General features: G+C 36.5%; 12 protein-coding genes across 12 annotated transcripts; 6 read left to right on the top strand and 6 right to left on the bottom strand.

The window, feature by feature from the left end:
- Nucleotides 1-136: 136 nt before the first annotated feature.
- RO3G_14870 (uncharacterized protein) lies at nt 137-3,367 on the bottom strand (the record flags this gene model as incomplete). Its single annotated transcript, XM_067669454.1, has 1 exon — nt 137-3,367. One exon carries the CDS (start codon nt 3,365-3,367, stop codon nt 137-139), a length of 3,231 nt encoding a protein of 1,076 aa, XP_067525555.1.
- Nucleotides 3,368-4,026: 659 nt separating this feature from the next.
- Nucleotides 4,027-5,439, bottom strand: RO3G_14869 (uncharacterized protein; the record flags this gene model as incomplete). The annotated part of the gene is made up of 1 exon (XM_067669453.1): nt 4,027-5,439. The coding sequence occupies one exon, from the start codon at nt 5,437-5,439 to the stop codon at nt 4,027-4,029; it is 1,413 nt and encodes a 470-aa protein (XP_067525554.1).
- A 1,202-nt stretch (nt 5,440-6,641) lies between these two features.
- Nucleotides 6,642-7,502, bottom strand: RO3G_14868 (uncharacterized protein; the record flags this gene model as incomplete). The annotated part of the gene is made up of 2 exons (XM_067669452.1): nt 6,642-6,968; nt 7,023-7,502. 2 exons carry the CDS (start codon nt 7,500-7,502, stop codon nt 6,642-6,644), a joined length of 807 nt encoding a protein of 268 aa, XP_067525553.1.
- Nucleotides 7,503-7,829: 327 nt separating this feature from the next.
- Nucleotides 7,830-8,300, top strand: RO3G_14867 (uncharacterized protein; the record flags this gene model as incomplete). Its single annotated transcript, XM_067669451.1, has 1 exon — nt 7,830-8,300. One exon carries the CDS (start codon nt 7,830-7,832, stop codon nt 8,298-8,300), a length of 471 nt encoding a protein of 156 aa, XP_067525552.1.
- Nucleotides 8,301-9,090: 790 nt separating this feature from the next.
- RO3G_14866 (uncharacterized protein) lies at nt 9,091-9,663 on the top strand (the record flags this gene model as incomplete). The annotated part of the gene is made up of 1 exon (XM_067669450.1): nt 9,091-9,663. One exon carries the CDS (start codon nt 9,091-9,093, stop codon nt 9,661-9,663), a length of 573 nt encoding a protein of 190 aa, XP_067525551.1.
- A 348-nt stretch (nt 9,664-10,011) lies between these two features.
- On the top strand, nt 10,012-10,503 carry RO3G_14865 (uncharacterized protein; the record flags this gene model as incomplete). The annotated part of the gene is made up of 1 exon (XM_067669449.1): nt 10,012-10,503. The coding sequence occupies one exon, from the start codon at nt 10,012-10,014 to the stop codon at nt 10,501-10,503; it is 492 nt and encodes a 163-aa protein (XP_067525550.1).
- A 1,934-nt stretch (nt 10,504-12,437) lies between these two features.
- On the bottom strand, nt 12,438-12,967 carry RO3G_14864 (uncharacterized protein; the record flags this gene model as incomplete). Its single annotated transcript, XM_067669448.1, has 2 exons — nt 12,438-12,450; nt 12,612-12,967. 2 exons carry the CDS (start codon nt 12,965-12,967, stop codon nt 12,438-12,440), a joined length of 369 nt encoding a protein of 122 aa, XP_067525549.1.
- An 882-nt stretch (nt 12,968-13,849) lies between these two features.
- RO3G_14863 (uncharacterized protein) lies at nt 13,850-14,236 on the bottom strand (the record flags this gene model as incomplete). Its single annotated transcript, XM_067669447.1, has 1 exon — nt 13,850-14,236. One exon carries the CDS (start codon nt 14,234-14,236, stop codon nt 13,850-13,852), a length of 387 nt encoding a protein of 128 aa, XP_067525548.1.
- Nucleotides 14,237-14,718: 482 nt separating this feature from the next.
- Nucleotides 14,719-15,198, top strand: RO3G_14862 (uncharacterized protein; the record flags this gene model as incomplete). Its single annotated transcript, XM_067669446.1, has 1 exon — nt 14,719-15,198. One exon carries the CDS (start codon nt 14,719-14,721, stop codon nt 15,196-15,198), a length of 480 nt encoding a protein of 159 aa, XP_067525547.1.
- A 5,783-nt stretch (nt 15,199-20,981) lies between these two features.
- On the top strand, nt 20,982-21,779 carry RO3G_14861 (uncharacterized protein; the record flags this gene model as incomplete). Its single annotated transcript, XM_067669445.1, has 1 exon — nt 20,982-21,779. One exon carries the CDS (start codon nt 20,982-20,984, stop codon nt 21,777-21,779), a length of 798 nt encoding a protein of 265 aa, XP_067525546.1.
- A 1,354-nt stretch (nt 21,780-23,133) lies between these two features.
- Nucleotides 23,134-24,699, top strand: RO3G_14860 (uncharacterized protein; the record flags this gene model as incomplete). Its single annotated transcript, XM_067669444.1, has 1 exon — nt 23,134-24,699. The coding sequence occupies one exon, from the start codon at nt 23,134-23,136 to the stop codon at nt 24,697-24,699; it is 1,566 nt and encodes a 521-aa protein (XP_067525545.1).
- An 856-nt stretch (nt 24,700-25,555) lies between these two features.
- RO3G_14859 (uncharacterized protein) lies at nt 25,556-25,965 on the bottom strand (the record flags this gene model as incomplete). Its single annotated transcript, XM_067669443.1, has 2 exons — nt 25,556-25,614; nt 25,731-25,965. The coding sequence occupies 2 exons, from the start codon at nt 25,963-25,965 to the stop codon at nt 25,556-25,558; spliced, it is 294 nt and encodes a 97-aa protein (XP_067525544.1).
- Nucleotides 25,966-25,993: the final 28 nt, after the last annotated feature.

Genomic DNA, 25,993 nt, shown 5'->3' with positions numbered 1-25,993 from the left:
CCCCCCAGCCGGTATTTTTTTTTTTTTTTTTTATGGATGAAAATTTTAATGTTTATTAAAACTCATCAAAGAGTATAAGGATTAAGAGCGATACAAGTGTATTAAACAGTGACTTGTCGCGAAAATACAAAAGAAATTAGCATAGAGAATTGTAAGCAGATAGTTTCAATAGCTCCTTCTGGATTTGATTGAGGACAATCTCATCCACGACAGGAGTCTGTTCAAAGAATTGTTGCCAGTGGGCTTTCCAAATGAATCGAATGACTGTAGCAAAAAAATCATAGATTGTAAACTTGTCATGATAGTGTAAGATGTAATACTTGGATAATCTAAGAGTGGATAAATCCTCGAATATTGAGCTACAGTTGGGATCTTTAGGATTTGACAAGTATTTCTTGAAGGCTGCGTTCCACAAGTCTTGTTTTTGAATACAAGTAAAGAGCATATGTTGCTCTGTTTCTGGTAGCTTGCACAATTGGCAGTAGTCGTCATCTACCTTTGCTGGGATGATTCTATGCAAATTGGCGTGAGTGGATAATTTCTTATGGAGAAGTCTGTACCATACATTCCTAGGAATATGGTGCATAGGGCTACTGATAAAAGCTTTCCAGTTGTTAGGACTTATATTAGTGATTTGTGAGTTTGAGTTGAAGCTAAACATTGTCTTTAATTGACGATTCTTCAATGCTGTTATATTGATATCTTCATAGATCATCTGTTGAATGAATGGGTCAAAGTTGATATTTGATTCAGTTGGATGCTCTTCATTGTCCAATTCAAGGTCTTGCTGTTCAGCTGATAATAAAGATGCAAAATATGGCTTGAAGATAAGGTTTCCAGTAAGTACAGCATTTTTGATTTTTTGTAGAATATTGGGAGAGCCACAATGTTGTCTGCTTTTGAACTGTATACCATTTGAAAGGAAATCTTGTTCAAAGAAATGATATGCTTTTTGTGCTTGAAGAAACTTGCTAAACTTGAATTTCTCTTGTGGGTCTTCTTCGCATATATCTTTGAAGGGAATGAGTAGACTAGTTTGTGATGATATTGTCAAGTCATTTTCTGTAGATAAACGAGGACAGGAGTCCAAAGCACTAAACATGGGGGTTAGTGGATGGAGGCCTTTCATGTTACTGTATGATCTGGAATGTTTGAATATCAAAGGGATGACATGTGAGGGAGCATCAAAGGAAGATTGCAAAGTAAATATCAACATCTTGTACAGGAAGTCTGGTATCCTTTGACGACAGTTTAACAGCAATGGATTGATATATCGAAACTGGAAAATCTTTTGCTGAACTTCTACATTCAATAATGAAACACCACCTTTGTTTTTCGGCTGTTCTAGAGTTGTCCGAGCAATCCTGGGAAACAAGTTGTGAGTCACGAATTGATACACAATAGAAGACACCTTGTTGTAAAAGCTTTTTGGGAGACTTGTAATTCGCAGAAAATGCCACAACTTGGAGAGTATGAGTGTATTAGCAATGTGTGCCCTACCATTAACGGAGAGTTGACGCTGTGAATGAATGTTAACCGAGCTTTCAAGCTTGCGGATGGTTTCTTTATGGAATATAGTTCGTTGATCGTTGGTAAACCATATTGGGTATCCAAGGTACTTGATGTAGCCTAATGATTGAGAGTCAAACCACCTGAGACCATTATGAATGATTAGTTCTTTGAGTTCTCGATTGTGGAATGTATTTCCACCGGCTAAAGGAAATGCCACCGACTTGGAATAGTTTACTTGAGAGTTGGACGCACCATTATATACTTTTAGACGCTCTTGAAGTTCCAGAAATTCTTCCTTAGAATTGATAAATATGAGTATATCGTCTGCGTAGGCTAATAATTTAACTGGTCTTGGTGCTGTTAATTGCAAGTCAGAGTTGGATCTTCTAGCTTTAAGACAGTAGCCATCAATGATTTCATTGTGAAGGATGGATAGTAAGAATGGTTCTATTGCAAGATTGAAAAGTATAGGTGAAATCGAGTCTCCTTGACGTAATCCGCGCAATTGTTGTATACTGTCAGACAAAGATCCATTCACGTTGACAGATATAGAATTGTCAAAGAAAAGGTCGTGGATACACTTGATGAATTTATTGGGGAAACCAAACCTGTTGAGTACTTTGCACAAATATTCGGGGTGAATACGGTCGTAGGCCTTTGTTTGATCTAACATGACTCCTAAACTTTCTGATATTGGCGTTGATTTAGAGGCATCCTCCATAATCAACCGACATGCGAAGCCATGATCTCCTATAAACCTGTTGTGCATGAAGCCTGATTGGAAACGAGTGATCAATTTGGATGAGATACTCATAATCCTGCTATTCATGATCCTTGTAAAGACTTTGCAATCTGTATTAATCAATGAGATTGGACGCCAGTTACTTAGGCTTGTAAGGTCACCAGTCTTGGGTAAGAGAACCAAACAAGTTTGTTGCCATGATTTTGAAAAAAGCGCCTTGTTGATAGCATCATTGTAAACTTCTAGTACTAGAGACTTGCAGCTAGGATGACCAATTATCAAGTGTAAGATTTCATAGGGTAATCCATCCATGCCTGGGCTACTTTTATGAGGAGTTCTTCTCGCTCCATCTAGAATATCATCAAATGAAATGCTGCTGATTATATGTTTAGCATCGCTTGGTGATACCTGTTTGTCTATCGTGTTTAGCATTGACTCAAGGTCGTGATGATCAATAGGTTCTGTGGAGTAAAGTGTAGAATAGAAATTGGAAGCTGCATCTAGTTTCGCTTTAATATCTAAGCATTCCAAGCCAGTTTCTGGATGCACAAGCTTAGTGATATTTCGCTTGATATTTCTCGACTCAGCTGTTCTTTTGAGGTATCCGGCCGATTTCTCATTGTTTTCGATCCATCGTTTACCTGCTCTGAGGATATCTATTTCGGCTATTTCGGTTTGTAACTTTGCAAGCTTATTCTCAACTTCAGGAAGCAAGATATTCAAACAAGTTGAGTTGTCGGAGTACCGCTTGAAGATATCATTTCTTTGACTTTGGAGCTGCTTGATCCGATCATTCCTCCATTGACATCTATTTCTGCAAAAGTTTTGAGTAACCTTTTTAACCATTTTCTTGAGTAGATCCCATTTCTCTTGAGGAGAGTTATTATATTTGGATAGCTTATTAGTAATGTATTTTTCTATTTGTTCATTGAGCTTATGAACGTATGCTGGGCTCTTGACTAAGTTTGGATTAGCTCTCCAGAGACCCTTTCCAGTTGAAGAGGTTCCTACGGTGAAGTTTATAGATAAAAGAGCGTGGTCTGTCCATTCTTTGTTCATGTATTCAACATTCCCGTTGTTGCAATTGTTGTGAATACTTTTGTTTGCAAACATATAGTCTATACAAGTGGATGAGTCTGCTCTTCGGAAAGTTGGTCGGTAGCTGATGTTGTCTTCCACGTAATTTATACAATCCTCAAACTGAGAAAGCATAAACCGCAGAAAGTGATGTGAGGCGTTCGATCGTCTTGTGTTGTGATAAGTATTGTTGTCGAAGGAGAAATTGAAGTCCCCTACTATGAAGAGATTTTGAATAATAGTGTTTGAACTATCCAAGGACTCTAGTTGATGGAGTATGCTCGAGAAGAAGACATTTCTGTCGACTGCATTGCTTGCTGGAGCATAGAGGTTTAGTATAAAAAAGGGTTGTATAGATTCGTCTGACCAAGAGATTTTTACAAGTAAAAATCTTTGATCGTCCGATTGTTGAATTAGTTCCATATTTTGGGACTGACTGAGATTAATGATTCCACAGTACTTGGTCCACAGTGTCTGGTGCGCTTGAAATTTCATGTTGAGTGATTGAGTTATTTTATCGAATGAATGAAGAGGTATATTTGTTTCTTGACATAGTAATATGTTTAGTTGCTGTTGTCTTAGATATCGAATAAAGTTGTCGGTGTGTTGTAAATTGTTATTTTTATAAATTGTTCTGCAATTGATTGAGCCTATCTTCATATTTATGATTTTATTACTATGATTATTCATAATAATTATAAGTTGAGTTTAGTGGAGGGCTGTGATGATCCTCCTGCCGCCGAGTTATTTTCATCATATTCGTCTTCAAATGTTGCATTTTCTTCTACTTCTAAACTATTGTCGGAAAGAGCGGATTTTTTCTTGGATCTTTCCACAGCTGAAGTAGGTGTAAATGCTTCCGAGTTGTTACGTTTCTGCATATTCATAGAGAGGCCATTAAATGTGACAAGTGGGTGCAGTAACCTCTTGGCGGCTTCTTTTCTGCCCTTTTTCTTCTGACTTGAATCTTCATCGATTGGAGTAGATAAGATACTACCGTCAATGTTCTCTTCATCTACTGAGTCTAAAGTAGAAATGGCTTCCTGAAAATCATCTTTGTCTTCTGCTACAGATGTACTGTCGGGCTTACGATTATCTTCTTCTGACATTTCCGTATCCATTTCTTGAAGGTTACTCAATATAACCGTCTCTTTTTCGGTATTCATCTGCTCTACATTAGCTTTCATCACCCTAGAGCGGTGGGTTGCCACTTGTTTTCTCTTACGATTCCAAGGGGCATCAGGACATTGGGCTTTTAAATGTTGAGTACTCTCACAGATAAAGCAAGCTTTTCTTCTACGAAGAAGAACTGGACAATTCACTCGTGTATGATCATCAACATGGCAAAGATTGCAAATGGGCTTCATATTGCTCCAGACAATATGTAAATAGTGATCTTGTTCCCAAGATGGAATTTGGGGTGTAAGAGGCTCATAACTTTTTGTTTTATCCTTGACAAGAGTAACATACCCCCTGCCATTAAACCAACCACCATCCACTGTATGATGGAGTCCTATTTCCAAAATGCTCCCATACTTCTCAAATAACTGAATCATCAACAGTTTCAATTTGTCATCCTTTTCATAAGGAATATTGGTGATCCCTATTCTGATCACATCCGAATTTTTATCCATCGTTGCCTGTACCTTGATTTTTCTACCGAGAATCAAAAACTCCTTATTCAATGCTTCCATCTTATCTTCTTCATTATCAAAATTAAGCTCAATGTACTGATGGGCTCTACCAACGTTTCTTTCCCTAAGGCCTATGCCTTTAGGAAATTGGTCTCTGAGAACCAGGTTAAGACTTCTATCTTTAAAACTCAAGCCTTCAAATTCTGAAGCGGCAATAACGATGGAGTGTTTATCAATAGCTTGAAGAAAAACTGTTTGACTTTCCAGATTAGCTACGTTATTAACATCTGACTTGTTGTGAAATGAGACACTTCGTTTTTGGTTTTTAACTGTTTGCGCCCATGTTTTGAATTCAAACGGTTTGTTGTTAGGATTATGGCGAGAATCGGCTACCCCAGGAGGATTATTAGCCTTGCTAGTAATGTCGTGATTAATAGCGGAAAGAACCATGCCCCCAGCCGGTATTCGAAGCATCTACGTGTATAATTACTTTTGGATTTTTGAATTGTACCTTTTGGATTGGCAATCCGTTCTTCTTTGTGATGAATGTTTTCCACCATTGAATTTTTTGGAGGCTTGTACCGGATAAGTTGCATATTGTTTCCCAATTCTGGTCGGATAGTGAAGAGATTTGGATAGGTCGCGTTGAAGGTATCGTAGGTGTAATAATGCTTCCCCGACTGCTGGGATCATTGCTGTCATCTTTCCCAACAAACTCGCTATCCATCTGCAAGATCGATATTGTCCTGATTCCAATTGTTTGATCCTCTTCAAGAGGTTGGTTATCTTCAGGCTTGGAACCGAAATCTCCATCTTCTTGGTGTTGAACTGAAAACCTAAGAACTCTTGAGTCTTGGCAGGAGTTAACATGCTCTTGTTAAAATTGATGATGAAACCCAGTCTCTGTAGATGTTGGGCTACTTTGTAGGTTAATTGTTGCATCTTCTCTTTCGGCTTTTCTAGTAGACAAATATCGTCTAAATAGTAGACTAAGCGATGACCTTCGCTGCGCAATGGTTCTATGGCGTATTTCATAATCTTTGAAAAAATTCGAGGTGCCACACTTAAACCGAAAGCGAGTGATTTGTAGCGATATACAATGCCTTGGTTTTCGAAGCTTAGGTAATCTTGAGAGTCTGGATGGATAGGTATGACGACGTATGCATCTTTTAAGTCGATTTTGCAAATGTAATCGTTTTCTTCTATTATCTCGCGTAATGCCGGCACGCCCTCCATCTTGAAATGTTCCACTTGTAGAAAGCTGTTGAGTTTTTGACAATCCAAAATTGGCCTTCTCTTGGTCTGTTCCTGTAAAGTAAAAAAGTTGGAAAGGAAGTTCTTGTTTTGGGATGGTGATACTTCGATCATCTCGCCCGTTAAGAATTTTTGGATTGCTATGTTTACGTGTAATTGGTCTTCGGCAGATAAGTGCTTTTTCGGTACTCTCCAAGGTACTGGTTGTTTCGCAAATTGAATTTTGTATCCATGTTGAATTACGGATAGTGGCCAAGGGTGAGTTGTTGTCGATTTCCATGCTGTTATAAATTGTTGTAAACGGCCTCCAGGTGCAATCCCGTCGGTCGGTATTTCGTAATTGGCTGTTGGTAAGGGCTGTTGTTGAAGTGTTGTGATTGGTAGAGCTGTTGAAGTGGTGGGAACAGAGGTTGAGCACGAGATTATTGTTTGTGTTCTGGATTGTTGGTTGCATTTGGATAAGTTGGGTTGTGGGAGGTGGAGTTGTTGAAGGTTGAGGCCCCATGTCCTCGTCCTCCAAGATAGTTTTTTCCTCCTCGATATTGAGACCATGGTGTAAAACTTCCTACTGGTTTTCCACCGTATCCACTGGCTGCTTTATCAAGTTTGTATTGATGATTGGCAGTGTTGTATTCTCTAAGGAAATCAATGTTGAAGGCTTCTCTTTTACCTGAAGCTTTTGTTTCCAAATGCTTAAGGCTTGATGGGAGTCGAAGGGCTTTAAGTGCGTATCCTTTGGCTTCCTCATCCTGTTGTTTGGCTTGGTATCAAGCGTAAATTGCCAGTCGCTTTGCGTTCTCAACTGTTGTTGCGAGTAATTGTTGGGCTTCATCTTGAGACATTTCGCCTTGTTGAAGGTTCGATAACTGCTCATATAGCTCTGTTGCAGCTCGTTCTTGTGTACGAAGGACGTCTGAGCCTTTGTAGATTGAAGTGACCACTTGATGTGTGTCGACGTTGTATTTTTTAAGTTTCGGGATAAGAGATTTGTTGATTTCTTCCCCCACAGTCCAGTTGTCACTTTGATATCTACTGAGTTCTCGTTTATATCGCTTGAAATTTTCTTGGATTTGGAGTAATTTCTTCCAAATAGTCGATGATGTCCAGAGGTAGTGATCTGTCTTCTTTATCGCTGGCATGGATTGCTTGTTCTTCTTCTCGGAGTCGTTGGAGAAGTTTGAGAACGTCGTCTTCTGTATAAATCTTTTCTGGTTGTTGTGTAGCGTTCTGTTGTTGAAGGAGTTGCTGGACTTCCTCTTCGGTATAAAGTCGTTGTGGCTCATTGGTGTTATCAGTCATTAGTTTATCCACGGTGCGCAGCTTAGAAAGAAAAAAAAAGATTTTATTATATTATTATGAAAATAAAGCGCGGCTCAGAGAGCATGTATCACATTTTCGGTCTTCGTTTCGTCAACATTGGTAATTTCAACCGGTCCATTTTACTGCTTAGAAAATAAAAAATTCTAGGTCGAGAAAATTCTCTCGCAAGAATTTTATAAGACCGTTAGAACAATATAGGAAGGTTAATATTTGCTAGAATCTTCTTTTTCGCTCAGTCATTACCGCGAACGAACAAAAAAAAAAAAAAAAAAAGCATTCTTACGTTCCACATGTCATCCCTGGAAGATCAAGTACAAATGTTACAACAATTAGCTGCCTTGCAGCAACAACTCAACAGCAGCACCTCTCCTATGGACTCCACCTCTTCCACATCGCAGTCAGCTGAAGACACTGCTCCTTTACACTCGGTCGGCACACGCCCCCACTATGACTGGACTCCTTCGGAATTCTTGAACCAATTTCTCCAACTGGATACACACTTATATACATCGCCTTTGTTAACCGACAATGATCGCAAATCCATCATTGAGAATTATCCTCCTCTGGCATCGTTGGACTATCGACCTCCTTCTTCAGTTCTTACCGCAGAAAGACTCATGAACAAGGCCCAAAAAATGGAAGATCAGTCACTGAAGCGCCTTCAATATCTCACTTCAGCAGTTTTCCGTCCCCTGGGCATTCTGGCCCACGAACTGTTCTCGACAGAAACCGAGAATCCGAACTTGAACGGTATCCCATGATGTTGCGCGAGGTACGAAAACTTTTGCTGCATGTTTGCGCTTCCATGACGCAGGATAGGAACAACATTGCCCTGCGCGCGGTGAACCCCTCCTTTTCCCTTCGCTCAGAGCATGCGGGTCAATACACAATGTCTCTCGACGAATTTCAACAGACCTTGGCACAGCAAACTGCCACTCGTAAGGCTACTCGCAAAGCTACTAATCGCTCTCAACGCATAAGACATAATGGTATTAACAACCAATCTCACTTCCCGCCTGGCACTGACAATTCGTTTTTTCGGCAACGTCCGTTCTCTCAGCAGGGCAGTTTCAACTACAACATCTCCAGTCATTTCAACACCCAATACATCAGCAGCAACAACAACAACACAAATACCAACAGCTGCCCTCGAAACAGCAGCAACAAGAAGACCAACAATCCTTTTCGACAACAACAGCAGTAGGTGGAAGACTCAGCAAGTTCGCTTCGGCTTGGACAGAAATTTCAAACAATCAATTCGTCAACAACATCATCCAACACGGCTACTCCATCCCTTTTCACACACCTCCTCCACTTACGACTTCGCCAACACCTATCGTTCCTTATTCCTCCGAACAACAACAACAACTCGACAAAGCAATTCAGGACCTCTTACTCAAATCAGCAATCGAACCAGTGACAACGGAAGAAGCGCGACAAATTCCAGGCTTTCACAGCTCGATTTTTGTCATTCCCAAAAAGAATGGCGAAATCAGACCAGTCTTCAATCTGAAGCGTCTCAACCAATACTTAGACCCACCTCATTTCAAAATGGAGACAATCAGGGAAGTGGCACACCTATTACGCAAAATCGATTACTTAGTATCAATAGATCTTTCAGATGCGTTCCTGCACATCCCTGTTCACCCAAATTCCCGCAAATTTCTTCGTTTCAAGTGGAAATCGCAAGTTTACCAATATACGACTACCCCTTTTGGCTTAGCTTCGGTTCTTTACCTCTTTACAAAAATTTGTCAACCTATCCTCGAATGGGCTCGAACTCAGGGTATCAGAGTGTCTGCCTATTTGGACGATTGGATACTCGCGGCCGAATCCAAGAAGCTGGCACTTCAACACACCAACATGCTCGTACAACAACTGCAACAACTAGGCTGGGTAGTGAACACCAAGAAATCTGTCTTATCGCCGACGCGCAAACTAGAACACCTCGGCTTCTGCTTGGATACTACGACCATGACAGCCTCACTACCAGCAAAGAAGATCCGCGACCTCCGACGCTCTATCAAGCAAATCATCAGCAAGCCTCACTCCCAAACACCTCGTCTGATACACAGCCTGCCCATAACGTTTCTCTTACAAATTTCACAGGTGCAGACGTGGTAAATGTTTTGGCAACGCTCAAACATGATCTCCAATTGTAACTTGATACATTGAAATCAATTAGAACAGCAATTGCACACTTACACGTTGACTCTTGCTCTATCAGCTCACATCCTCTTATCACCACATATCTCGACTCCATTGCCAAACAGGCGCCTCCAGTGCCCATACACAAGCCCCGTGTTGATCTTAATCCATCTATGGTGCATGCACGCTCAATTCCTTCTTGTTCCAACACGTCAGTCTCACTACTGCAACAGAAGTTGGCTTTCCTGTTGGCGATGGCGGCCTTTCTTAGACCTTCTGATTTGGCACGCATACCCTTCGACTCCTGTACGGTAGTCCCCTCCGATGGTTGTCTACATTTCAGGGGTTGTCTCTCCAAAGGAACGACGTAAGAAGCAAAAGATTATTAAGGACTTTCGGGTACATCCTCATCAAGATAAGGAGCTATGCTCCGTATTCTGCTTCACGGTTCTCAAGGACCATCCTCGGATGCAAGGACGTACAAGACATTCAGCTCTATTTGTCAAGGCTAACAATTTTAACCAACCTGTTCTCTCAAGCACCATCTCCTCTTGGCTGCATCGACGTTTTATCTCGCTGTCTACAACTGAATCTCGTGTGTCTATTCGCTCTTTGGCTTCTTCCACGGCTTTGGACAAGGGAGTGGATCTGCAAGATATTGTCTCGCTAGGTAACTGGACCTCCTCCGACACGTTTCGACAGCATTATCAACAGAATCATATGGCCGATGCCAGCTTCACTAACACTGTTTTGGCTCACACCGAAGACGGCACGGAAATGTTTTATGATGCCGATGAAGATTGGACTCTGGATTAGCAAATATTAACCTTCCTATTTTGTTCTGACGGTCTTATAAAATTCTTGCGAGAGAATTTTCTCGACCTAGAATTGTACACTTAGACCTGAAGAACTAAATAGGAAGGTTAATATGCCCACCCTCTTTATTATTGTTATTATTATTTTGACCGAGCTCAAAAATCGATTGACAATACAACTTAAAGCTTATTTTTAATTTATATCTCTGAATTCGCTCAACAATATTAATAAAGAAGATTCTAGCAAATATTAACCTTCCTATTTTGTTCTTCAGGTCTAAGTGTACAATAATTTCAACCGGTCCATTTTACTGCTTAGAAAATAAAAAAAAAAATTCAACCGGTCCATTTTCCTGAGCCGGTCCTGCTTGGCGTAATACATTTCCATGCCAATTGGTGATTTATAAAAGAGCGCTTCAAGAATTTAAAACTATTCTTTTTAACATTTTATTATTAATGGTTGAAGCTATAACCAGAGAACAAGCATTATGCATTTTCTTTTGCTTGGAGTATACTGAATCTAACGTAACTATAGCTCTAAAAAAAGCGGAAGCGATTAAAGATGTCGATGTTTGCTTCGAAGAAAATCCATATAAACCCCTGTTACATTGTAACGAAAGAATCAATTCAAATCCTTTGAAATATAAAAGATATCGCAGCAGCTTGCATTTGGTAGAAAACGACGTAGATTAGAAAACTCAAATTTTGTAATTTCAATTGTTTATTAATAAAAAAAAGATTTATGTCCTAATTGATAGTATACGCCTAATTACCCATATCTATTTACCCCATTGTTTTAAAGCTGGGCGACAATCAAAAAATTTAAGATTCTCAGGATTGTTCAGCAGCTGGACACTATCGAAATACTTAAACTGATTTTCATAAAAAAATTGATCAATAAATATTTTTTGTAGGCTTGAGTTGTTTCTGGATACTATTTTAGAATTTACGCTCTTTGTTACCTTAATAATTGTTTAAGATCTGTTTGGTTAGTGGTGAAGCCAGCATAATCAATTGATGTAATGCATATTTTTGGATTGCTATTTAAAAACTCCAAAAAATCTATTGTGCTTCCATGAGTGTTATTCAATTGTGACGAGATCTGGTTTACATCTTTCACATCGCGCTTTGAAAATATTTGCTTCGCTGTACTAAGGGGAGAAACAAAGACCTTATCCACTAATGATCTTTTGTACAATATATCTATCATCCTTTGTAAGCAACTGGCTCTGTTTTCTGTCTTTCCAACGGATTTTCTGCAATAACCAATCACTTGACATCCTTCTTTCTTCATTTCATTTAATATCTGTTGGTGTTTTGGCAATACTTCGACAATATCTTTTACCACAGAATCTATAACAACAGCCAGTAAGTTTTTGTGTTCTTAATTGTCAATTTCAAACTTGCCGTACTATTTGTTGTTTAAGACATACAAGTGTCTGCTTCTAAGTTTTATCTCTTTTTTCTTTAGTCTTTATGGTTTTTCGTTCAGGCTTAGTTAAAGTCAAATCAACATTTTGCGAATTCAACCATTGGCTAAACCCCAGAGGAGTCTTTTTGTCGAATTTATGACTATATTTCCAAATGATTGATAAGATGTCCTTATTATATACAGAAATTAGTTGGTAGCGAGAGTCGGAGAGGTATTCCTCTTTTGGTCTAAAAATATAATTAATAAAATCAACGACTTGACTTCCATTTTCTACATTGTAAATTTAATTAGAAGTCAATGATTTTTTTAAGTTGCTTTCTAGCCTCACGTACCAAGTAAGATATCTTTCTTATTTGTGTTGCTGCTGGGTATAACTTCAGTTATATCTTTTTTTAGTTTTGTATAATTTGTACAAAGCTGGCGCGCCACATACACGATAGTTGCAAACGAGCATGGGGTCATATGGATTATTACAGTAGCCGCTCTATTTAAGGGTGTTCGATTTAAGGGTATTTTCTATTTAAGGGTGTATATCTAAAGAATGACATAGGTCCCCACCATAAATACCACTATGCCACTATTCTATTTAAGGGTGCAACGCAAATATTTTTTTATCACTAAATAGAAAGTTTTGTAAGTGATAGTTTTTTGGAGCACTCTAACAATAAATTTTTTACTTTGTAAAATAAGATCGAAGATCTGTTTGCTCTTTTGACTTATTTAATTCAGCCAATCTCACTCGAATTCGGCGGTGTAATTTACGATCAAGATCGTCCAAAGGAACTTTGTATGTGAGAATGGTTTCATAGGCTTCTCTCAACCGTTTCTTACACTCTACTATATCGACACGTTGCTCATCTTGCTCTAGTTTATCATTTTCTTCTGTTTCATCTATGTTGCTTTCTGCCGTTTCTTCATTATCAGTAGTGCTTGTTGTATAACATACTATCATCTGACTTTCATCTACTTCAAGGTTCAACTGGCTAACACCAGTAACTTTGTTGTCAAAGTTCCTGGGGAGATCTGGGAGCATTCCATTTATTGTTTCTGGTTTTACTTTAAGCCATGCATTAGCTAGAAAAAAACATAGCCTGAGCTTGATCCATTTTGTAAGCATTCGGATTATCCAACTTTTTACTGGTATACAGACATAAAGCACGGTCGTACTGCTGGGCTCGGAAGTGTGCCTTAAAGTTGTCAATAATTCCTGTGTATACAAAATATGAATGAGTAAACTGTAAAACAAAAAGACAGCTTATATAGCATTTTATCAACAAATAATAGGCTACCTGCATCAAGAGCCTGTAGCTTGCTAGCCGTGTTTACTAGGAGAAATATCAATTTGATATTGTTGAGCGGAATTTTTATTTTATGAACGGACGCATTATCCAAAAGAAGAGCAATTCTTCGATCCTGTCTTCCAAAAGCAACATTTAACTTTTTCGCGTATGCTGTAAAAATTTTAAGTTGTCATCCAAGCATTAGTAGAATAATGGTATTCAACTTCATGTTTTTTTTTTTTTTTTTTTTTTTTTTTTTTTTTTTTTCAATTGCAGTCATGGATAACAAACTAGCACTTGCTTTAAAACATTTGGGGCTATTGTCTTGTGCGATAACAATTGCTTGCCTTTTGTAAGTCCTATCCGAGTTACAGAGCAACCCAACTGTCAGACGAGTTTTACTTTTTTTTTAGGCCATCAAGCGACTCGGAGGAACATATGGTTCTTATTGGTGGTTGCTGGTAATATAAACCTGTTTCATCAAAGTTCATGATATTTGCAGGATCACATGACCCAAGAAGTTCTTTTATCTTCCTTAATTTGTTCTGAATGTTTTCAGAAGTGATGTCTACCGAGGCACTTTCACCATGCATTGGCCCGCATTTTACTCCAATTCGCTTAAAAAGTTTGGCGAGTCATCCATAAGAAAATGAAATTTCATTTTCAGGGATTCTATACTTCACTTGAGCAATATGTCTCACATATCGAAGGATTGAGTCTCGATTGACTGGCAGATTGTTATTGTTCATGTCTGCAACAAACTTTTCGACTTCATCATCAAGTTGAGGATAACGTGTTGTTTTTAGACTTTTGCCATTATTTACAACATTAACATTACTATATAACGTTTCAGCATTTTTGAGGATGTTTGATATAGTCTGTTGGGCAAGTGGTTGATCTAAATTGAATTTCTTCATAGCCCATTCACCTAATTCTGTTTGATTAAGCTGGCCAGTAGCATTTTGATCCAAGAGCTCAATTTTTTGAGAAATAGAAAGGCGTACACGTTTATTATTAGACATTTTTTTATAGATAGAATCTAAAGAAAGAGAATAACTTTTACTATATCATATATTTATTCTCATCAAAATTATTTTGAGTCTACGACTCGTATATTATCCTTCCAGCAGCTTCGATCAAGCCTTAAAAGCAAGCTTTGATTTGTTATTGTTGTTACACAATTACCAAATCTATACCAAGCGACAGTACTTATGTGGAAACATGTACAAACATGCCTATAATGTCGCTACAATACACATTAAGTGACTTCGTTTTTTAACAGTCACAAAATTCTATTTAAGGGTATTTTCTATTTAAGGGTGGATATTCCAAAAATTTTGGTCACCCTTAAATAGAGCGGCTACTGTATTTGCAACAATCAAATAAGATCACAACACACAAAAATTACGATTTACAGTGGAAACGTTGGGCAACATGGTGTTTGGAACAGAAACCAAAGGTGAATCCTTTAGAGTACCATCCTACAAGAATAATGGAATATCTGATGGTCAACAAACATCTATCACCTCAACAGCTGAATTGTATACGTTCAGCAACTGCATCTGTTTTCAGGATTATCCATCCAGAAAAACCTGCCATTGCATCCAATTTGATTTTGCAACAATATTTTCAAGCCAGAAAACATAACCACTACAAATTACCAAACAATAACCAAGAAATTTACGATGTTCAACCTATGATTGATCTTATACTCACTTGGGATGAGACAGATGACTTATTGTTAGATGTATTGCAGAAAAAAGCTATCCTTTTAACCACAATAATTTCAATGTGGAGACCTCGTTCTGATATAGGCAAGTTACAATACAGAGATGTGAACTTCAAACAAGATGATCAAGGATTACTTCAAGGGATTACATTGACAGCAAGATCTCCTAAAGAAATAGAGGCAAAATTATCAAAACTTGGTGCACTAAAAGACAAAGAAATTTGCCCTGCCTACACACTTTGGCAATTCTGTTAGAGGACTAAACATTTACGAACACATCTCGCTGAAAACCATTCATTGTTCTTAGCAAATATTATGGAAGAAAATGGCAACAAAACTCGTCCAATATCCCCAGTTACTATTGCAAATTGGATAAAAGACAATCTAAAGGAAGCAGGAATAAACACTGACGTGTTCAAAGCACACTCGTTAAGATCAGCAGCAAGTACGAAAGCGGTATCTAATGGTGCTTCGATACACTCCGTCAAGATGCATGCAAACTGGAGCCTAAATAGCGATACTTTTGAAAAATACTACTATAGACCAAGAGACCAATACGTACGTGGACGTACTCTAACAATGAAGATTTTTGAAGACGTTACCGAAAACAGAACCATATCCGACGTCGGAGTGGAGCCAACGGCAATTGTGTGTCGTTCCTAACACAATGGCAGTGTTGGCGAAACGAAGGCAGAGGATGTGGTGGTTAGCCGCCCATGGTACAAAAGATGGTTCTAGCCATGATCCCACCCTGGCCACCAAGTCTTAAAAAAATCACATTAGACTTAGAAAGGTGTAAAGGAACAATAAGATCAAAAATTTTTATTTTATTATTATTGAGAATAAAGCGCGGCTGGAAAGCCTATAACCACATCCTCTGCCTTCGTTTCGCCAACACAGCCATTGAGATACAGCTCATCCACAGTCATAGAAAACTTAACGACAACTCTAGAAGTACAGTATATAAATGTTTCCAAAAACGTTAAGGAGTTTTTTCTTCTAAATATCTTATTAAAGGTACTGTTATATGTCTGAAATTGACCACACTTGAGGTTATATGAAACCATTATAGAGATACCAGATTGAATATGGCTACCCTCTTCCCATAAGCAGCTAATTACTTATGATGTACCTTATATTGGCCGAGTATCTCAACAGACAGTTTCATATTTTATAAACAATGTGCATTACTTCTCCAAAGAGCCATTATCTATGTTTCATACATTATGACATACATGTTCTTTATTCATATACAATGCTGTATTTGTAAGATTTGGCAAGTTGATTATTACCCAGAACTCGATTTACACCTTTTAACTCAATGAATATTTTTTGTGAGAGCTTTGCTTGAACATAATCCTATAGTTTGATATCCTTTGAGCACCAAGTATAAAAAGAGGCAAGCTGTATTTCTGTTTTTAGAGAAAGGGACCATGAAAAGGGAATGTATATCTCTAATAATTATCGCTTCCTTACCAGTACTATCAAGACTCTAGATTGTAAGCAAGAGATGCTGAGCTATAATAAGCGAGAGTCTATCCTTCACGATAGCAATTTGTTATAACTCTAGCATCTCTTGGTACTTGTTTTGTCTTTAAGGTCTCAAGTCATCAGTAAAATGCTTGAGTATATCAAATATGAAAATTGATTTGAGATGGAAGTGTAAAGAATATGCAAAGAATTAAAAAAAAAAAAGAAAAGGCTTCCTCATCACAAAAGGCTCCCTCAGTGACACATACCACCACATAAAATGCGGAAAGTGAAATCAAAGTCGCACAGCAGTCACATCGTTGTCGATCATATTTCATTGTTCCTTGTTCTTTCTCTTTCTTATAAGCATCAATAAGTCCGAAAACATATGATTTATAAGCATTGTAAGGTAGATATTTTTAATTATCCTTTTGCTAATCAACAGATTCAGTAAACATTGTCAAGCCAATAAATTAATAGAGCAAAAGGAAACAACTTGCAAGATGATACAATCATAATCAGCGTCTATATCAGCTTACGAATGCTTACCACACCATCAACTTGGTTGGTACAAAAGAAGGTCCAAGATAACACTATACGATAGCTTACCTTGATGGATAAGAGGGAACTACAGATGTACTATATGCTATATAGTATGTAGACTATACTGATAGAGCGGAAAGCAGCACAAGATAATCCTTGTTTATTTAAAATTAATATCCTAAGATGAGGCTTACACTAGGAGATGTAGGGATCATGATTGTAAACTAGGTATGGTCAACAAAAAAAAAAAAAAAAAAAAAAAAAGGAAAATGATCAACAAGATGGTAACGATCATTGAATAGAGGATTCAATGGAAGCTAATTACTCAGTGACACATCCAAGGCTTCAAAGGTAGAGTAAAGCCAAATCTATTGTCTAGTGATCAACACACAATTTATCATCTTCTGTATAGTATAGTTGAACCCATTTATTCATCGCTTCACAGGTAACTTCCCGTGTATACGGTATATGCATTAGATTGTTTTTGTAAGAAAGCTGATTCAACAAATCTAGGGCTATTATTAGTATGGATTGACTGCACACCTGTTAGGTCTACTACGGATATTACGGATACTGCAAATCAAGCATTGGATCCTTTGCTAGTATTTTATCAAAAAAGATCATATATGAAAGGATGGGGACATGAGAACTCTTGTTTCAAGATTTGATTAGAGAGTCTATTCTGAACCCATAGCAAGATGGTAGGAAAAAGAAAAAGAAAAAGAAGATTTCTATTAACAAAAAGTATACATATTGGCTTTATCTGACTATATTATTTTATTACTCAACACTATATTTTATTATAACCCCTTTATGGTGATCATGTTTATACGATGTATCGTTGTTATTTTTATTTTCTTTTACAAAACAAACAGATGATTAAATGTGAATAAAACAAAGAAGAATAAAAGTTTGCTTACTTCAATACTGATACAAAGACCTATATAGGCTGTATTCATATCCAACTAAGCTTATGTATAGATAGCTCACCTTATTACCAGCATGGCAGGTGATGATATCCCTATTATATATGAATCCTTTTAACACCAGCCTAGCTAATTTACAACCAATGTATGATCATGGTCAGCTACTAAGTATTATTAATACACAACATTTCTATTGATTGATGCAAGTAAGCTTGTATATTCGTAAATAAACCATTATGTATTAGTGTATTGGATCTAGTTCTTGTGTAGCATGTCTAGGTTTATATATATATATATATATATATATAAATGTGAGAAAGAGAGGAGTACATGTTCTATATCACTAAAAAAGGTTATCCTTCGATATAGGCTCATATGCTTTTGCCTTGTGTAATGAGACATAAAGAATATTAGATGGTCCTCTTTATCTCTTGATTTCCTTTTTTGGACAGTGTTCATTTTTCTCACTTTTATGAATGAACAAGTTACAATATAGACATATTTATTTATTGTGTATTATTGTGATCTTTCCACGGTAGTGGCAACCAAATAAATAAGAAGCTATAAAGCTTTGTAGATAAAAACGAGAAAGATGTCCTTTATTAAAATGTATTCTTTGTGTATATTTATATATTCTATTTCAAAGGGCTTGATCATAATTTCTTTGTCTTGAGATGCAGAATAATTTGGATTTCTTTTGGTTTGGGTTTTGGGTTGGAATCGATGCTTTATATGTTCGTTTGCGTATTCTATATTTGGAAGGTCCATCATATTGTATATCCATTGGGTCATGTCTAAATTTAGCTACAGTTCCTTTGTTTATAGAATTGCTACTGACACAATATAGACATATTTATTTATTGTGTATTATTATATTTAAAGTAAAAACAATAATAAAGAAATAAAAATAATGTTTCAAAAAAATTATTTTTATTTATTATAATAGATATTTGAGCAAAATATGCTTTTATTTAAAAAGGAAAAAAAGAAAAGAAAAAAAAAGGGGGGGGGCAAATACTTACCTTGAAGAACGAATATCCAAACTTCATGAGAAGAACATCATTCCTGCCACCAACACCACCCTATCAATCTAGTATGAGACATAATGTAGATAAAAAATAGCCATAAACCTTATAAAGAGATTACGTCCCTTAAAGTTATATACACCAAAAAGCCATGAGAACAAAGAGAAAATCGTACTTTTTTTGGTTCTCAAAGCTTTTTAGACTTTGATTAACAGGATCAACCACGCGAAGGTAAAAGTACATTTGATCCCAACCTGGTCTTGTTGCAGGCGAAAAACCTGAAAAAAAAATGGCTTAAAAAAAAAACACAAAAGAGACCACCTAGGAGCCATAACCAGTGCACCCGACCAGAACCATTATTATTTTTCTTTGTTTTTTCTTTTCTTCTTTGATAGAGAAAAAAAAAAAAGAAAAGAAAAAAAAATAGAAAAATGGAAATGACTTTTTATAGCTTAAATTTCTTATCTTCAAATTCCTTGGCTATTTTTGTTTATTTACTTGGAATTCTTTTCCTTTTTTTTAACCACATACATGAAATTAAGGAGTAAATAAACTCTTTATTGGCTTTTTTTTTTTTTTTTTTCTCTTCATACAAAATACTATCCTAATTAAAGATAAGGCCTGAAAGGAAAAAATAAAACAAAAAAGAAAACGCGTTAAAAAAAAGGAACTTTATTACATCCTTCACTCTAGACATATCCAAATCGTTTTCAGTGTTCACTGTATTTATTGTTTGCAGTATATATTATTTGATTCTCTCTCTTTCTCTCTCTCTTTTTCTTTCACACACACACACACACACAAAATACCAAGCCGAATCACATTTTTTTGCTTGTGCATCAAATATAAACAAAGCAAAAATATGAGAAAAGAATGACTTTTGTATATTTATTTTTACTAAGCTACCGTTACACTTATTCCACACATATCAACTCAGTAAAGTATAAGAACCAATCACTACATGCACAGGTTATTTTGTGCCTAGAAGCAAAATATAGAAAAAGACAAAGCATCTAACACTGTAGGGTTGATTTGGTTGTGAAGTATGATGGCCAAAAAAATAAAAAAATGGAATGTAGATTAGAATGTTTGTTACAAAGATTGTGGGCTGAAAAGGAAATCTTTTTTTTTTCTTTTGCATGAAAATTGTACTAGTGTCACACAAACCACTTTTTATTTATTTTCATTTTGCTATTTATGTTTTTCAATAAGAAAAGGGGAAAAGATATTTAGTACAGATTGACTTATAAACCACTACCTTATCATGAAACAAAAACGCTTGTGAATCAAACTAAAATGAATTGAACTCAAAGCGAGAGATGATCAAGTTCTTTACATGCTTCTGTTTCTTAGTCAGTAAACAATCCTGTTTTTACTCCGAACTGTATTCTTCCTTTATTTACTTCCTCATTTATGCAAGAAAGGGATACTTTACTAAAAAGAGTAATTCACAAACTGAATTTTATTGATTATCAACTGAATATCACTTTAAATTGAAGAGAGAGAATGCAACATGTTAACGTCTGTACACGAATCTACTGCCTCTACTATTGACCATCAAGAAGCAATAATGAAATGTGCTTTCTTCTCAAAATGATGGATTGTATTAGATGTTGCAAACATCACTTGCAATGATCAGAAACTACCTAAATCACAACAGATTCAGTTATCCTAAAGAGTTATATCCCAATATCAAGTGTCCTAAGAATTATATCTTAGTTCATCATTTTATTGTTTTCTTCTACGTCTGATTTTTGATATTCAAGTTTCATACTTTAGCATACTCTTCATCATGTCCTGATCTACTGGAACGCTCATCCAAGACTGATCCGATCAAACAGTGATATTAAATCAATCAGTTCAGAGCCAATTGATTGTCAAACTTTCTGTGCTTAGGGTAGTACAGTATTTCCAAAAATTAATGTCGCACCCAAATGTCGTTTTCTGTATAATTTGTATTATAAAATTCTCAAAAAAGTGACTAATTTTTGGAAATACTGTATATTGTTATTAAGACTTCTTTCCGCTTTCCATCACTTTCTATAGATTTCTGCCTTATTTGGAAGTCCTCGTTATGCACCACAACAACAAGCAACTCGAGCAACTGCAGGCAGACTTAGCTGCAGCCCATGCTGAGATACGCAAGTTACAACAAGAGAATGCTTTCTTACGGAAGCAACTTACTTCGAAGCCTTCAATCACAAACATCCCACCTTCTCCATCTGGACGCACTACATCGCCAACAGTTTCCTCCCTCCCTCATAGCTCCCCCCCTCCTCATGTAAGCGTCCCCCCATCGCCTAACAACGCCTCCACTCCTCTTCCTAAGATTGCTAAGCATAAACGCGATAATTCCCAACCTAGCCTGACTGCTATTGCCAGGCAATTCTCTTCACCTACTAAACCAACTGGCTTTAAGCTCATCCATGTCCCCATTCGACACCGCCTCCCTCTACAACAATTGCGCTCCAACCTCCGCAGATTACACATTAACACCCGTCGAATTCTGGATATTCATTATTCAGATAGAAATTTGGTCAGCTTCCTTATCCACATTGGTTATGAAACTGAGCTCCGTTTACAATTAAGCAAATTCAACATCACAGTCCGTGACGATTTCAATCCTTTAGACCCATCAATCATTCGCGACCCTACTCTCGCCAATGAACCTATTGACCGCAAAATACAACATGCTCGCAAAGCATTCCTCCATAGAATATGTGTCGCCCTCCGACGATTCAGGACTCCCATTTACAATGCTGTTGCCAACTTCTTTGTCCAGTCTGGCCTTATTGACCTCGACGACTTCGCATCGTATGACCTTGCCCCACCATACAAGTACTGTACAGGACATATCCTTGACCATGTATAGACTCTGTGGATAAATACCCAACATGTTCATCCAACTGCTTGTACCATCCTTTATGAACCTAACTACCTACTTCACATAAAAAGATTCGACAACTTCGGCAGCCGATCTCACACTGATGTCTATGACACGTCTTTCCCTCACTACTCATTCACATTCTTTTTCCTTTTTTGCCCTTGCCCCCATAAGGAATTTTTTAGCTTCATTTACATCTCGTTTGATCTGGCTTGGGCAATTATGGTGTCTTGAAACGCCGCGTGCTCATTTAAATCTATAAATAAAATATTTAGTTTAAACGCATATTGTTATTATTATTTTATTTAAATAAAAAAAAAGCCATTTTTTATAAAACAAATCCCTATTTTTTTGTATATATAAAGCAATATTTATTGCAATATGAATGGTTAATAAAGAAGTATATAAGCTATATGAGTGGTCAATAAAGAAGTATATAAGGCAATACGAGCGGTCGATAAAGAAGTATATAAGGCAAAATGAGCGGTCGATAAAAGAACAAAAGGACAAATAAAGAAATGCTTCAAAACTTATGATTCGTTGCCCAAACGTTGGCAAGTATTGAGTGAAACGTGTCGACTGCTCTGGTAAAAGAATGCTAAATGGCTTCAACTTGCTCTCTTAATAGATACTTAACGTTAACTGCACTGCCGCGAAAAACGTTTAAAACATCCATGTCGTATCCCAACATACTTTAAACATGATTCATATTCAATTTATAAGAAATCAGAGTAGTGAATGCTTTACAAGGATTTATTACAGTCTTTTCTCTATTATTCGGTCATAACTAATTCCACTCCTTTAACTCAATGCAAGTTTTTAATATAACTCTTGATGCAATGCGACATAAATGAAAAATCAGATCTATTTAAGAAATAAGTATAAAACAGTCCACTTGCATAACCAAGAACAGATCACATTAAAATTTATTCACACTAGATCTACAGTTATAATTAATTTAAGTATCTTGAAAAGGATTTAACTAAACCTCCATGAAAATAGTATAAATACCAGACATTATAATATTAAATAAAGATAAAAACTTTTTCAGTCTCGTTGAATTTTATAGTCTTTTTATTCTTACGAGTTAACACAATCCATAAAATTCCGTGGATTTGCATGATCTTTAGCGTGTTTACTTTCAATTATTCTAAAACTTAACGCTGACTTTCTCCAATTATTTGCAGTGTTGTTTGTAAACAATATGTATGTTTATATGTAGAAAATATCGCTTTCTTGGTTATTTACACTTTTCTCAGTATCTTCAATTAATGTTTTTCTTTCTGTATCTTCTATCTTTTTTAAAATGACATCTAAACACGTATTGCAGTCTGATGAACTAATGACTGAGATTTACAATAACATTAACAGTTGGAAGGACAAATCGTCGTTTGCTTGTGCCAACTCCTTTTTTCGTTCAATCGCGTTCAATACCACCACTGATATTGTATACCATATCCACAGCGAAGAAGATTTATCCAAGACTCTACCAGCAGCAACCGCCACAACAGTTCATTTGAATTTAAATTTTCAATTAAAGCAAGCTTTCTTGGATAGATTGCTGGTTACTTTCACTAAATCCAACAAAGTGTTATTATCAGTACATGTAGAATTAGGTATTCAAACAATTGAAAAGTTTTGTAAGACAGCTGCAAGGAAAGGAATTAATATTATGGTTGTAAGCAGCGATCAAAAAAAAATTATTGAAGATATAATGAAACGCTATGAAAAAAAGTACAAAAAACAGTACCGTGAATACGAAAAAAATCAAGGAAGAACAATGAAAAGATTAGCATCTGAAGTTGAATTAATTGAGGTGCCTGTGGATCGATTAAAGCGACATATTTTCTTTTTAAAGCAATCATTAAAATTAGCAACGACCATAGAATTTAAACAAAAAGAAGAAAATCATGTAGAAGATTTATTCAAAAAAGTATTAAGGGATGGTGTCAAGTATGAGCATGTCAATGGCTTGAAATTAGATACACAACCAATGTTAGTAAACGGACACAATAAAATATTAGAACAAGTAAGGCGATTTGTAAATTGTATCGCCAAGTTCGACAATCATTCAATCCTGGTCACCAACTTTGATTTGTTTTGGCACAATCAACCATCACACGACGACAGCGCTTTTGGCTTGGATGCATCAGATTTTTACACCACACCTGTCTGCAAGTTAAAAAAGAAAATGACGAAGAATAAAGGTTTCAAAGAAATTTCTGTTTATTTTGGAATGATAGAATTATTGATAGTTGGAGGCTATGTTTTTACTGGTGGTGACTTAGTTCCATTCCTTGGCTCTTCCCTTGGAAATTTTGAATTTCAAGATGAATCTACCTGTGAAATTTTGATACCAACAACCCAACAACCATATATGAACACCGAGCGGTTACTAGATCAGTACTTTAAGCATTGTTCATACAAGCTTTGGGGCTACCACTGCCTTAATTCATATTTAAAGAAATTTATGCCTATTATTCCAGTACATTTTTATGGTCATGCATCACAGAAACATAAGGCATTCAATATCCATCACTTTGCCTCCGAGTTGCTATATGTTCTTTGCAGTAAGCAAGCTATAACCAAAGATATGATGGCTGAATTGTGGCTCTCTTTTACACGCACCAACTTTTATGAAACTGCTGTTAATGGTGCTTACATCGTTAATTTTCGAGAGATGAAGGATTATTTGGATGTACAGGAAGCAAAGAATGTGTATGTGAAGTTGTTGGTCAAGGTAGCAGTAGAGATGGAGGCAAAATGCCCCAATTATCCAGCTGTTATTTTTGGTTTAGACAATGGAAGAAAGAACGCATTAGATATAATGACGGATGGCTTAAAGGAAGCTATTAGAAAGCAGAATGTAGCCAATGTTATGACCAGAAAGAAGGAGTTGAGGTTGTGATTTTTTTTTTAATAAAAATTTTTAACGGCTTTAGCTAAACAATCCTTTGTATGTGCAATTAACACATTTTCATTAGGATAGGGCGTTAAATCATCAAAATCGCCAGAAGCGCTAGATTTCTGATGATATCAGACATCAATAGCCACAGCCGAACCAGCAAAACCTGCTATACAATCAAAAGCTGTAACACGACGTCCTAGAAAGGGTATTTTAATGATCAGTGTATATTTATCAACCCAAACTGACTTACCACTAGCGTCATTCAAGAATTCAAGAACAAGAATGGTACCCTCACCTACATCAAAACGATGCAATAACTCGTTCCAGCCAGCTTGAACTTTGAAACAATGAGCAAAAAAAGATATGGTATGATGTTATATATTATTTTCAGGAAGTTCTTTTAAACCAACGATATAGGCATATGCAGTTGCATCTGTCTTTCAACTGAGCGTATTGACAGGAGGACAACTCGCTCTAATTAAAAACAGGTTATCAAAGTATAACAATAGCTTTTTAATTATTTATTTGGCGTATTCTTCATCATCAAAGATTCTTTGCATCAAGGTTTTTTTTTTTTTTGAGGGAGTTGATAATCATCGAAAGTGGATTTTCACACGCAAGTCACTGTAATGAATAAATAAGTTAGAAAGGTGTTTGAGTATAGTAGTTCATAATTTGACGCTTGGAATAGCTACAAAAGCTATAAGGACTAACCGACAAGTGCATTTGAAGTAACTGCAACTACAATTTTCCATGACCGACAACTATAATTTTCAATAACCGAGAATTACTTTATTTGTAAAAGACGATTTCTTTTTTTGTAACCGCCAATTAGATTTTTCTAAACCGCCAAAATTTATCGTACCAACTGTATCGTCTTGCTCTCATTTTGAACATTGTAGCAAGACCATTTCGCTAAAAAAAAATTAACAAGCAGTATGATTACATGGGAGTTTTATTATAAAAATCCATAATTTGACGTTTAGAATGACTTGCGAAGCCATAAAGATCGCTAATTAAGACTTGATTACATGCATCGGCGATTCTGCTTGACAGGTTCTCTTCAGCCAACATACGGCCTCGTTTAAGCTTTCTCTTTACCAAAGCCCAAAATTGCTCTATAAGGTTTAGCTCTGGAGAATAAGGTGGTAAATGCATCAATTTGTATCCTCTCTTCTCAATCTTCCGTATCATTGGTTGAGATTTATGAATTGATGCGTTGTCAAGGACTAGGTAACATCCTTTTAGACTTTCATCCAAGTCCATTACATCCAGCAATTCATTTATAAACTTA

The sequence above is a fragment of the Rhizopus delemar genome, genomic scaffold, assembly GCF_000149305.1.
Source record: "Rhizopus delemar RA 99-880 supercont3.15 genomic scaffold, whole genome shotgun sequence".
Lineage (NCBI taxonomy): Eukaryota > Fungi > Mucoromycota > Mucoromycetes > Mucorales > Rhizopodaceae > Rhizopus > Rhizopus delemar.
Note: the sequence above shows the minus strand (reverse complement) of the source record. Positions and strands in the feature narration are given on the sequence as shown.